The sequence below is a fragment of the Bufo gargarizans genome, chromosome 3 (assembly GCF_014858855.1).
Source record: "Bufo gargarizans isolate SCDJY-AF-19 chromosome 3, ASM1485885v1, whole genome shotgun sequence".
Classification (NCBI taxonomy): domain Eukaryota; kingdom Metazoa; phylum Chordata; class Amphibia; order Anura; family Bufonidae; genus Bufo; species Bufo gargarizans.
This window is the reverse complement of record NC_058082.1, coordinates 603,640,935-603,654,643: the sequence shown is the minus strand read 5'-3', so window position 1 is coordinate 603,654,643 and position 13,709 is coordinate 603,640,935. Positions and strand designations below refer to the sequence as shown.

Here is a 13,709-nt window from a genome sequence, read left to right as displayed (position 1 = left end):
TGACATGTGGCTCAGTTGATGTCCAACTTTAATATGAGCATCAGGCCCTAACTCTCCTCAACCAGTGTAATCATGTTAGAGCTCCCTCTAGTGACAGCCTTATGTTTTTGTGCTGTTGGGAAGTCTGAATGTAACCCTGTTACAATGACATACAATCGTGACCAAAAATGCAAACAAAAAAATATTTTGGTGTTCATGCCAGCCTAACTGCTTCTTCCCGCATCCTCCACCAATTGTGGGGATTCGCTCTGGTAGTTAGGATAAATGGGTGCAATACAGATGCAAAATACAAGTTCGTAATTCAAACTTCAGTGTTTGTTCAAACATGATGCCAAAAACAAAATGTCACTTTTACAGTATTGGTGTTACTTCACACCCAATGGCAAGTTAATATAACAAAAGTCACCTTGGTGGCAATTCTGCCTCAGAAAGTTCAAATACAGGCTTTAGACAGCCTGTTCCCCTGACACACGGGTCTCCGCACTCCAGCCCAGGCCTCAGATCCCAGCACACAGACCACCTGTACTCCACTGTCGGATGGAGGTCTATTCAGAGAAATAAGGAAACAAGATCTTCTCTTCTCTGTGTCTTTGTGTGCAGTGTATAGAAGAAATCATAGCAGCTAGTTTGCGTCCACTAGCTTAGGGAGAGCTGACAATTAGAATCAGAGCCTGTAGAAGGCAAACTGGTGAAAAAAGCAGAATACAAGTCACATAATGGTCACAAATAGTTTTATTCCTCATACGGACATATAGCAGCTAATTTTTAAAAATGCCCTAAAACCATAGGTACATAGTAAGCAACAGCTTAAAGGAATTAAACCAAGATTAGAAAAAGGATTTAAGTTTGTGCTCTTGAATGACCCCCTTTAAATGGATCCCCCACCGCTCCAGCATCGGCACTCTGTTATGTCTACCAGCAGACATACTGTATCATCAATGCAGCACAGTAAAGACTGTTGGGAAACACAGGAATTGCCCTGAATTTGACAGGTAAGCAATAGTTCTTTAGTTAATGTATCATGTCCTCAACTTCTCCTCTGGCCTAGGTCTTTTTGCTACCAGGAAAACTCAAGCAATCTGCATAGGATTTACCTATTTTACTGGATCATGCCCTAACCTTTTTACATGGCTCATGACAACGTCCTAACGGCTCAGCGCAAGCTCAGCATGCACATGGGCCCATGTGGTGGCGCACAGAATCCACACAGTATCGTAAAACTCTTCATGCATACTATTTTCCTTATGGATTCTGAATAAATCAGTAAGAAAAATTAACTCTATTTGTTTTCTTATAAAATCAGAGGCACACAATATGTTCCTGGGCCACACCTCTGCAAGAAACAGTAAATGAACCCTTTGGAACAATTTAGTTTGATTGTGTGTGTATAATTGAGTCACATAACAATCAGACATTTGATTAGTAATCAGTGCACAAATACAGGTAATTACAAAAGGTTCACTTACTTTTGGGTGCTGTATTATGAATAGCAAGGGTTCGTAATACAGCCATGTGCGTAAGGCTTAGTTTTGGGCAAACATTGCATGTGCACTTCTCTTTCCAAGAGTTTCCCCTTAACAAATTAACAAAGTATATGTTTAGAATACCTTCTGTATATTTTACAGGTGAATTTTTCATTAAAAGGGAAGTTCTCCATCATCATAATGATAATAATGTCTCCTTTGCATTCATAGTGCATATTTTACACTCTTTTTAGTTTTCTTGTAACTATAGCAACAATAAAATTTTGCTCTCGTTTGTCCCCATTACCACAGCTAATATTAAGCTATAGAACGTATGTTGGCAAAGAAAATCCATAAAAATTTGGTTTAACAAAAAAGTAATAGGATTTTGTTCTGACAATCACCATTGTGATTACTATTTTAGTATGTAAATGAGATTTAGGATATTTTTATTCTGAGGAGAGAAGAAAAAATGGGGAGCAATTCTTTCTGCAGAAATTGCCTCTATTCTAATTAAATATTTATGTCTGTAGACGATTTCAAATATCAAAATTGGTCTAATTAGTAAAACTCTTGGTATACTACATAATTTAAGGGGTTTTCTAGGATTTTTCTTACAGATTGCCAATACTCAGGATAGGTCATCAATATGAGATTGTCGGGGATCCGACTCCCGACACCCATGCCGATCAGCTGTATATAGAGGCTGTGATGCTCCGTGAGTACTTAGGCTTCTTCCAAGGCCATGTGATGTCAAGCTCATTAGTCACATGGCCTAGGCGTAGCTCAGTCCCATTCATGTGAATGGGGCTGAGCTGTGATACCAAATACAGCCGATTGCTATCCAATAGACAAAACTGTGCTTGGTAAGCTGTGAGGAGGCTGCGGTAATCATCGAAGCTCTGGTGAGCGTAGCTGATAAATGGTGGTGTCTGGAGAGACTTTCATCAATGTAATCCTAAAGACCTAACCTAATGATAGCCCATCAATATGAAACCTCCTTTCAAGTTGGTCATGGTTGTTAAGCATTGGCCATAATATAGTTTTCTTTTAAATTTAAAAATTATTAGGGAAGAGGCAATAAAAAAATAATATCCCCCTTGGTTCCTGATATAAGTAACATATACAGTACAGACCAAAAGTTTGGACACACCTTCTCATTCAAAGAGTTTTCTTTATTTTCATGACTATAAAAATTGTAGATTCACACTGAAGGCATCAAAACTATGAATTAACACATGTGGAATTATATACATAACAAAAAAGTGTGAAACAACTGAAAATATGTCATATTCTAGGTTCTTCAAAGTAGCCACCTTTTGCTTTGATTACTGCTTTGCACACTCTTGCCATTCTCTTGACTCTTGCCATTCTCTATGGCTGAGATATGCTAATTTCACAGCTGTAGGCACTGTGAGATATGTCAGTTTACAATTACCTTAAGATAGCATGCTCTACTAAGCTAAACTTAGGCAGGTGTCACAGGATCAAAAGAGCAAGTGTTGAGGGGAGTGCCCTCACGTGGCTATGATAACACATTCCCAACTGCAGTAGCGCTTCACCACACAAGAAGTAGACTGGTTCATGGAATCTGGTATAGTCCAGTGGTGCAGGAAATAGTCCACATAGTTCCACTAATGGTCAGATGCTACTCGCGATGAACATCTCTTCGGGATGTTGGCCTCAGCTTTAGCTTCTCTCATGCAGGCCATTCTAATCAATGGGTGTTCTTCTAGTGTTCTCTTAGGGTGCTAGCCTCAGCATCAGCTCCACAGATCAGCCTTCACGACCAGACAGGAACTGTCTCTCTCTCTCTATAGGATCTATAGCTCCAGTATTTTAACTCCTGACATCTGGGCAGTGTTTAGTTGCCCCTCAGCATTAAAGGGTGCATTCCTCAATCAATGCTCTGCAGAAAGTGTCTTCTCAAAATGGACAATAAGTGTCATAGATGCCAAATGTCCTCCTTCTTCAATCTCAGCGGGAGGTCATTAGGTGGACGCCAACATCATTTAGCTCAGACATAGATGGACAATAAAATCTGATTCAATTATCTCCGCCTATTGTGCTGACTTCCAAGCTGGTGCAGGCAGGTTGGGCAATACACTTGATAAAAGCAGACAAAAATTATATAAAATCATACAAAATATGGAGATATGTAAAAAAACATAGCAGAAAATCATAATACCCAATTTCAACAAGGTTCTAGGGTGATCTTGATTTGGTCCAGTAGAACTACTCAGACTATGGGTATTACAGCTGTAGTATGGATCCTAATATACTACAGTCACCTAAGTGGGCCATAAGAGAGTGAGTGAAACACCTGCAGCGGAGGGAATTGTCAAACAATCATTAATTTATTTCTCAGTATTTCCCCATAATGTTTTCCTGCACTTTGCTTCACAGCTGGGATTTCTTTTTTTTATTGGAAACAAAAAATACAATGTTTCTTCTGCATGCAAAAAATTGATTTTTATATTTTTTTCAATGTATACTAATACTTTTCCAGTACCTCTTTGGCAATGTATGGTAAGTACACTGAAACCTCTTTTGGGGCGAATTGCACTGTGGGTGATTCTCTGAAAGAAAACAGTCAGTATGCATAATATAATGATAAATGACAGAACTGAAAATCAGTCCCAGATAACCAGATAACCAGATGTGTATAAGGGGTAGTCTTCTCAAAGAGATGGTCTTTTGGGAGAAATCAATGTATTCCTTTAGGCTAACACCTAAGAACTATTACCTAGACAAACTTTTTTGCTGGGCAATCTGTACTTTTCAAAGATACTATTTTGGTGTGTGTATTTTGACCACTTTTTTTATTTGAAAAAATTTGAGAGGTGAAGCATCGTTCGACGTATGGGATAAATACTTTTATATTTTAATAGTTATGGGTGTTTTTTTCATTACAGAATACAGAATTCTGTATATTCCAATGTAGTGCTTCCACCTACAGGCCAGCCTTGTAATATACCATTAATACGCTTGGAAGCCTTGTACAGGCTCAGGCCTATCACTACCATCGAATGCCTTCCCCGTTCTCAGCACGCACTTCCGGTTTTAGCGCTTTCTGATGCCATGGTCACATTTGATCACAGCATCTGAGCGGTCAAATGGCTGTGATAAAGGTTATAGCCATAAGGGAAATAAAGGTATGTTTTTTTTCAAAGTTTTGAGCCCTACCTGCCTATATATCTAGTAGGGTATACATGAATCAGGTGACAGAGTGTCACGGAAGGTGTACAGGAAACAAGACAACACAAAATGAATATACAACATACTGGATCCAAAACTAAGGAACAAAAAGGGAGACCCCTGCATCAGACCTGGCACTCTCCCTGACTGCTCAGCCTATGCGAAAATCCCAATGGTAGATGATTGCATATCCTCGTACCTCGACTGTATAACTCCTGCACACCCTATAATAGTGAGGGGACACGACCACCGGCTCCCTACACTAGATACGGAGGGAGTCAGGGTCACCTGGGATCCAGCAAACAGAAAATCACAAATGAATGCACAACACTTATCTTGTAGAAGACTGGGAAGTAGGATCAGCATGCACACACACTCCAGGAAGAACTATAAACCGCACACTGATGCACTATGGGGCGGAATTTAAAGGGAAGCAATCAGTACAACTACATGACAGCTGAGAGAGGCTAACGAGATGAGGAACTGAAAGCAAAACAAAGGAAGCTCAAGGAGGAGGTTCTGAAAGGCATCTGTCAGAGCTTCTCAGATGTCTGGTGGTGACACAGAGCCTCTGTAAGTAAACAATTAAAGAGGCTTTCCGAGATTCTGATGTTGATGGCCTATCCTTTGGAAAAGCCAACAATATATGATTGATGGGGGTCGCCCTTGTTACACCCTCGCCGATCAGCTGTTTGAAAAGACTTCTTCCTCTCCCTAGGCTATGTGACATCACCTTCATCGGTCACGTGGCCTAGGTGCAGCTCACTTCCATTCAAGTTAATGGGACTAAACTGTAATATCAAGCATGGCTTCTATCCAATGGACGGCGCTGTAATTCATAAGCTTCTAGGAGGCCACAAATCGGTGGCTGTGCGAGTTGTTGGAAAATCTCACAAATTTCCTGGTTGGCATATTAATAAAACTGTTGCATTTTATCCAGATAAGTGTGCTCAGATATAGCATTGTCTGCAGGTTCTGTTTGTTCAGTAAAATGTAGTTCCAGGTTGAATATTGACTTACAGGGTAGTTTCCTTCCAACTAGTGGCACCAGAGGCTCAGCTTTCTTTCTTTCTTTTTGGAAAGACAGCTCATTTGCTTCTGTTTTCCGCAGAGGAGCTTGCATAGCCTATAAGACTCCTTACGCCTACAAGGTTCTCTCCACAAGTACAAGTAGTACCCCCCTCCAGTTCTAAAGACAAAAACACTCTACAGTCCGATCTGGTCTATTGCTTTGTTTTAGGTTTGATTTCTTTGAATTAATATTGTGAATTGATTCAGGTATGAATCGATTCTGCCCTAATCAAAAGTATTTTAAATTCTAGGAAAAGTCTTTCTCTCTATCTTTCTCTCTCTCTATTTGCCCAAATCTAATCTGAATAAATTCAAATTCTAACAAATCAGAATAAATTAAAAAAATATGGTAGGTCTAAAGAATCGATTTGCTTATCTGTCATCATGATGTTGTGCGTTTGGGTCAGAGGTGAAGTGTTCTGTTCGGGAAATGCGGTCATCAAGCAGAGCGTGTTTCCCAGACTGAACACCTGAACACACTCAGAAGCTTTCATATGCTAACAGGCTTGCTTTTTTGAGCCGTGATTTTGCATCCTCCATACTTCCCATGGTTTTAATAAACTGAACTCATATTTCCAAAGGTTCTGTTGAATATGGGGGTTTGGGTCAAAAAACACAATAATCAAAGCAAAAATTCTTACGTCGAATAATGTAAAAATTGCATGCTATGCTTAGAACATTTTGCTATAATTGGGTAATTTTCCATAATTCTATTGCTAGTTGAGCTTTTCAGAATCGATTAAATATCTGATCAATTTTATAACTTAGGGGGATTTTTATATTTATAACCAGCTGCCATATCATAGCAAAGATTCCCTGAACTGTATTTTTCCAGGGGGTACACACCAAATCAAGGCATTCTCACACTGTGCTCATGCTATGCCTTTAATACTGCAGCACAATGTATGATCATAGCCCATGGTCTCGTTCACATTACCGTGTTCATTATAGTACATCTGTGAAGTTGTCCGTGTTTGGTCAGTGTGTCTGCTTTTTGCCCTTCGTGTGGCATCCGTATTCCACTAACACTGCTAGGCTGAAAATCAATTTCAAAAGCATCTCCTATCAGTGGTCAATAAAAAACTAATACAACACGGATGCCATCCGTTTTATCTCTGAGATTTTTCACTGACCCATAGACTTCAATGGGCGTGTTGGGTCCACATCACAGGAAAAAGTAATGCATGTCTCCATGATATTTTCAATGACCCACAGTCAGTAAAAAAATACTGATGTGTGAACATATCAAAATAAATGGGCACGTGTGCTGTCCGCGGAAAACAGAAATGTGAACAACGCCTTAGGCCCCTTGCAGACGAGTGTGTCCAGATTAGGTCCGGATGCGTTGTGAATGCGTTCAGTGAAAAATGCGCGATTTCTCAGGCAAAGTCATTCAGTTTTGCCTGCGATCTTGTTCAGTTTTTACTGCGCGGGTGCAATGTGTTTTGATGCGTTTTGCATGCACGTGATAAAAAACGGAAGGTTTGCAAACAACATTCTCTTAGCAACCATCCGTGAAAAATGTGGATGCGATGCAATTTTCACGCAGCTCCATTCACTTCTATGGGGCCAGTGTTGTGTGAAAATCACAGAATATAGAACATGCTGCAATTTTCACGCAACGCACAAGTGATGCAAAACCAACCCACACTGTACACAGCCCCATTGAAATTAATGGGTCCGGAATCCGTGCGGGCGCAATGTGTACGCATCACACATTGAACCCGCGCGGAATACTCGCTCGTGTGAAAGGGGCCCTTAGGGGTACTGTGATGTAACCTCTTTTGTTAGAGGCTATTTGCTTTAGGAATACTGAGACTGCCACATTGTTTGCTTTAAAAACAAAACAAAAACACAATAAAACATCTAATAATGTATAAATGTACATATTTACAAATAAAAAAATGATACATAAATGGGGGCCTGTGCCTTTAAAAAACTGGAATACAATAGTTAAAATAGGTGATCGCAGCACTCAGACCTATGGAGCACTTTAGCTTATGTCCTGGAACCCATATGCTCTGGTATTCTATCCAAAGCGCTAAGGAAATATCATTTTAATATTACCCAGATTATTGTTAAATACAGTAGGAGGATCAGACGATTACTGACTATTACACAGACATTTAAGAAAATCCCCTTCTGCCAGCTACATGGAGCTTCAGTGAAAGGAAGCAGTCAGAGCCCTGGGTGGTATAGCATGACTGACACAAAGACATCCTCCAGGCTAATGGCTGCGCAATCATTTTGATAGAAATAACATATTTAACCCTAACCCTGGTTCAAAGTGCAAGCCTTGCAATAGGACCCTGTGCATGCTTTGTATGGTCAATACATGGCCGGGAAGGAATGTAACTGAGAGGCAGATCATATACTCCATTTTCCATTGTCCAGGAATTGATTTACAGTATGTCAAAATAATACATTATCTGCTGGTGCAATATACATACAGCATCAAAGCAGGACATTGCATATGCCAAAGGGTGGTATATCTATCTCCAAACTATCTATCTTATATCTATCTATCTGCATTAGGAATATGATATAGAAATAACACACTTTTAACCCTTTCTGTATGTAATAGTGCAAAGTACAGGACAATGCATATGATAAGAGGCACAAATGGGCAGCTCTATGGTATATATTATATGTACCAAGTGTGTCCATACACACTGTTAACCCTTATTTTGTGCTGGTGCAAATTTTATACACTGTACAGAACACTGCTTGTGCATTTTCAAGACACACCAGGGGTCCTAGCCCTGCTATAGACATCATTGCACTGCTTTGTAATGAGACATATTGTACAGTGCAGCAGAACACATTCAGGGGCTGCAGCTTTAAAGCTCCCCCCATCTCTGCTGAGCTTTGAGAAGTGGTTAAGTGAATCCAGCTTTTATGCATTTGAACCTGTGCAGCCTCAGAAGAAAGCACCTGCTTTTCCCACGGTCTGTCCTAATGCATGCAAGCAGAGAGGAGGCTTGTCTAGTCTGCTAACCCCCTCTAGTGCTGAGCTCTGCATGTGACCTGCACAGAAGAGCCAGGGATCTGCTCCTCGATGTGCCCAGCTTTCATTCCCCTCCAGTGGAGACCAGAGCAGCTGGATCTTCTCCACTCTCCACGTCCTCCTCTCTTCTCCACATCTCCTCTGCTGCTGCTGTGTCTGCTCTGGAAGCTGCTCACTGACTTCCATAGGGATCTCTTACCTTCTGCTTTTCCATGGCATAGGCTGCAATGCCATATGTGGCTAAGCAATCACTTGTCAACTTGATTATATCTTATGGGGGGGAAAGAGCTTCAAGTTTTCTATGAAGAGCCTGGAATATAAGATGTCCTGTCTGCAACCTTGAGCCACTGATTCCTCGGAGTGAGGTGAGATAGATGGAATTTCCCTGCCACTGACTTTAAATTTGGGAGGAAAGGAGATCTGCTGTTGATGGGAGAGGGGGATGGGGGCATTGTCATGGGAAGGGAGGGTCCTACAAGGAGCCTTCAAACTTCCCACCTGCAGCCCAAAGCAGAGGTATAGCCAAGGAGCACGACTTAGTGCACTGCAAATGACTGATCACTGGGGGGTCAGTGCACACAGCACATACCTCATGCACTGCTTGCACATCCAATACCTCACACAGTCTGGGAGGCTGGTATAGCCCATACTGCCTACACGTCCAAAAGCCTGGGTGCAGGCTAGACCTGTACCGCACCAGCCCTGGCAGCATCACCAGTGGAGTTTCTTCAGGACATGATGCTTCATGTGCCGTCTGTGCTGGGATTAACACTTGTCTAGCAGTGCAAGCCTTCAGTGTGCCCCCTTATATGCCTCCTGCGTGGGGCTCCTGGCTCATTGCACTGACTACCCTTCAACCTATGGCTATTTCTACCACCATGAAGCAGATAGCATTGCATATCCAGCAGGCTCAGGTACCAGACAGAGAGCAGCAGGATACTACCTGGTGGTGCTACATGGTGCGACTAGACTGGTGAGCCTCAGACTGAGCTACTGGCCAAGGTGTGACTACAGGGGACTTATAGTCGTGCTTGAGACTGTCTGCTACATATATGACTATGTGGATGCTCTATATGTCCTGTCCTGGACACCCCACCTGGTGAAGGAACACCAGGAGACTTTATCCTCCTGAAGGTACATGACTGTTGACTTCTTTGCAAGGCAAGTGCAACTTCATTGGAACTGTCTGCATGGATCCTCAGTCCCTAGACAAAAAGCACACGATCCTGGATTTTACAACTGAATGAAAGGAGCTGTCTATAGCTTATATCCTATCAGGACATACAAAGGCTGATGAGTAGAGGCATCTGGAAAGATTGTTTGGAGTACATTTCCGTTTTGCACATGGCCACTTTGGCTTTTTAACTATCTTAATTTCTATTGGTGGGCAGGGCTCAGTGCCACACCCCCACGGATCCTGCCATTACTACTGCTGGATTGGTAAGCGGTGGTAAGGCAAAAGGAAGAGGAGCTGGAGCCCTCTTCAGAGGGACCCAGCTAGACATGGAGTCCTGTAATGGGAGGACTCTGGTTTTGAGGGCTCTTCTCCTCCTTATTCTGCTCCTTAAATGCTTTGTCAGCTCCAACCACTTCTCTGACAACCAGGGTAAGTGACAGTTTCTAATTTTCTCCATGCCAACTCTTTGCTTTTCAGATAGCTATACCATGTGAAATCTATACATCTTGGTGAGAGTCATTTCAATTGCAAATCAGTTTAATAAAACATTATGGAATCTATAATTTACTGTGTGAGCCGAAATAGAGGAAGGGTGTCACAATTAGGTCACATTTGCATAAGTTTTCTTCTATTAGAATTCTAACATACACTTCTCATAAAAATACAGATAAGACCTAGGAATATAGATGGATATTAGGTAGATGATAGATAGATAGATAGATAGATAGATAGATAGATAGATAGATAAGAAGTTACATATACAACTTTGGCCTTAACTTTTTGAGAATGGTCTATGAAAGTTCTTGCTGTCTTCTTAAAAAATTGGCTACAATGAAGTATGCTGTCCTCTCTATCCTTGGCTGTAGAGTAACTGGGGCTGGACCTTCACTAGAATGGCCTCTACAAGAACCTGTGACTGGAATTCACTTTGTGATCTGAATGGATCCTTCCAATATAAAACTGATCCTTTGGATGTTTTGTGTTTCTGAGGTCTTGTGAGAAACTTATAAGAAACTGCTATGATCATACTGTTAATCATACTGTTTCATCATGTTACTTATGTATGTGGAGCCTAATACAAGGGTGTCTCAAAGCTAAATACAATCAAACAAAATACAGAAGCAAAAATAAACAGATCGTGCTGTAGCATAACATTGCATTATCCTTCAGCACTAAGATTGCTCAGTACACCCAGGTACTGCGGTGTAATACTTTAGTATTTATGCTGCACAGTACTCATAAGCACCTAAATATTGCCCTGCTCTTTCATGTGAATATTTACTTTGCGTGTGAGGCTAGTACGCTATAAGATAAGGTATAAGTGTGTCCATGGGTGTGAAATACTTTAGATACAGCGCATACTAGTTTGAGAACATATGGACATATTTACTACTGATACATGTTGCCACTTATTGTTTTACATCAGATGTATAGGAGAATGTGCTGTTTCTGTTCACTCACAAAGACCAGTTAGGCTACCTGCACACCTGGTGGATTTTGTGTGGCTTTTCCACGTGGATTTTCATGCAGAATAAACGGTGAGTAATACAGTACCAGCAAAGTGTATGAGATTTTAAAAAATTTATGTATGCCCCATGTATGTTTTCCATGCGGAAATTGACCTGCTCTGCCCTAGGTCAATATATATAAATATGTTACATAAACAGAAAATCATAAAAAAAAAAAAAAAAAAACACAAAACCTTCACCAGAACCACACAAAATAAATATTGCGGATTTATGTGTGGATTTCCTACGCACTTTCTGTGTACAAATCTGCAACGTGTACAGGTAGTCTTATTGTATTCATACAACGCTTTCTTCCTGTGTAATAATAGTGTACGCAAGCAGTGTAGCACCAGTATATTCAGTGGCATTGTAAAGAGAATGCCCAGTATCAGTTCCTGCCTCACAGAGGCTCACAATCTAATCACAAGCTACCTTACAGTACTGAAGTGTATCTGGAACCCTATAGTAGTTAGTATACCATCGTAGCTCTATATCCAGTAGGAAATTACAGCATTGGATAGATAATTGCAGATTGATATCATACCGTATATGGCCAAATCTTAATTCTATATGTTTAAAAGGGAACAAAGTGAAGAAATTGCTTCAAATAAATGAACGTTACAAGTTCACCCCCATACAGAATCCGTGTGCGCACATTATTCTCTATTGTATAGACTGCAGTACAGCTGACCTCAGCGGCGTTCTATGGGCTGCTAACATTGGCAGTGTACTGCTATTTTTATTTTATTTTTTATTTTGTTACCCCATCTTACCCCTCCTGTATAGTAGAAGAGATTGATTGTGTGACAATTCATCTAAAAACCTCAGTGAAAGGCGCTCTACAGGTGCGCACGCTGTGACAGTCCTTGTGAATCAATTTGACAAAACATTATAAGCAATGAAAATGCTCATTGCTGTAGAATTACACTTTATGCGTACATGAGTGAACCAATATAGATCTTGATGAAGTCAGTGGTTTTCATGTACTAAAAAGGCACAATAAACAAAGTATCTTTGTATTTCCCCTTTAAGTGGGATCTTTCTTTATGCATTGTATATGTAGGTAAGAATGTTCATCAAATAGTTGTTTGACAAGTAATAAAGTTATATCCAAAAAAGTGCAAAAGTACACAAACAGCCAAAATCGACCAGTCTTCTTTAGAATATGGAATTATAGTTGTTGCGTTGTCAATTGTCCCTCAAAATACACCCTACTCAATAAATTATGTCTAAGCAACATCACGACTGTAAACATACATTGAGGAACAGCAAAACTTGAGGACAGGACTGTTCCCCCCCTACATATATCCCTTGTAGCCCAAGTACTACAGGTTGATAAACTAAGGTCTAAAGAGTCATGTAAAGGTGGAAAATGCATGAGCTATCCCTTTAAATCTACTATATACAATATGTATGACTTGATATAGTTAAGTGATAACATATACGTATAGTGCAGAGTCTTTGAGATGGCCAACCAAAATGACAGTAAAAAATGGGTCCTCTACAGAGGTGGTCTTTTCCAAGAAGAAGTCAATTAGAATTTAATCTACTTGAGATCAAACTAGACTGGAAATATCAATATATCTAGATGTTCTATTTAATTAAAAATGTTACACAAATTTAAAGCAAATCATCGCAGACTTCTGGTGTGTTTGTTGTGCTTTTACATGGGACTGACTGCTGGTGAGATGTATGAATCGTGTAGCCACAATTTAAATGACAATTAAAAGCCCAATTCTGCTACAACTGTCCTTTACAAATCTACTCTTCATGGGCTGCGATCTGAAAGTATTTCTGTTCCGTATCTCAGCTATTATCTGTTTATTTTATAATTGCCATGAACGTGTGTCCCAAATTCTGAGCGATTTAGAAAAAATACCCAAACTGAATCCAATTATTACTAGACTCAAAGATGTTGCTTGCATTACGTCCTAGTGATCCTATTTTATAATCTGAGATAACGTCTTCTTTCCGTCTGACAAGGACTTGGCAGTGATTCAGTTCGATGATCTGTGTTTTGGGTTCTCAGTCCCTCCATCTTCTACTTTCATTTTTGCACTTACATTTTTAGCACTTGTGTTACATTGTCTTTTATTGCGTTGGCACAATTCCTAATGCTAGGGTTTATCATTGTAACATTTTTCTCACTTAGAGTTTTCATATTGCTTTGGAGTGGGTTCACACGTAATATTTGCTGGTGTTTATCTGCACTTTTGTGGGTTTTGGTGTATTTTTTTGTCGTGGTAAAAACTCCAGCTGAAGGTCTACGGGAAATATGAAACACT

At 40.3% G+C, this 13,709-nt stretch overlaps 1 protein-coding gene across 1 annotated transcript in view; it reads left to right on the top strand.

Moving 5' to 3' along the window:
- Positions 1-10,176: 10,176 nt before the first annotated feature.
- The window catches only part of EPHA6 (EPH receptor A6), a 983,829-nt gene continuing 980,296 nt past the window's right edge, over positions 10,177-13,709 (top strand). Inside the window, exon 1 of the mRNA XM_044284497.1 lies at positions 10,177-10,345. Within this exon, the coding sequence (XP_044140432.1) occupies positions 10,243-10,345 (103 nt within the window). The 5' untranslated portion in view covers positions 10,177-10,242. The remainder of the gene's footprint in view (positions 10,346-13,709) is intronic.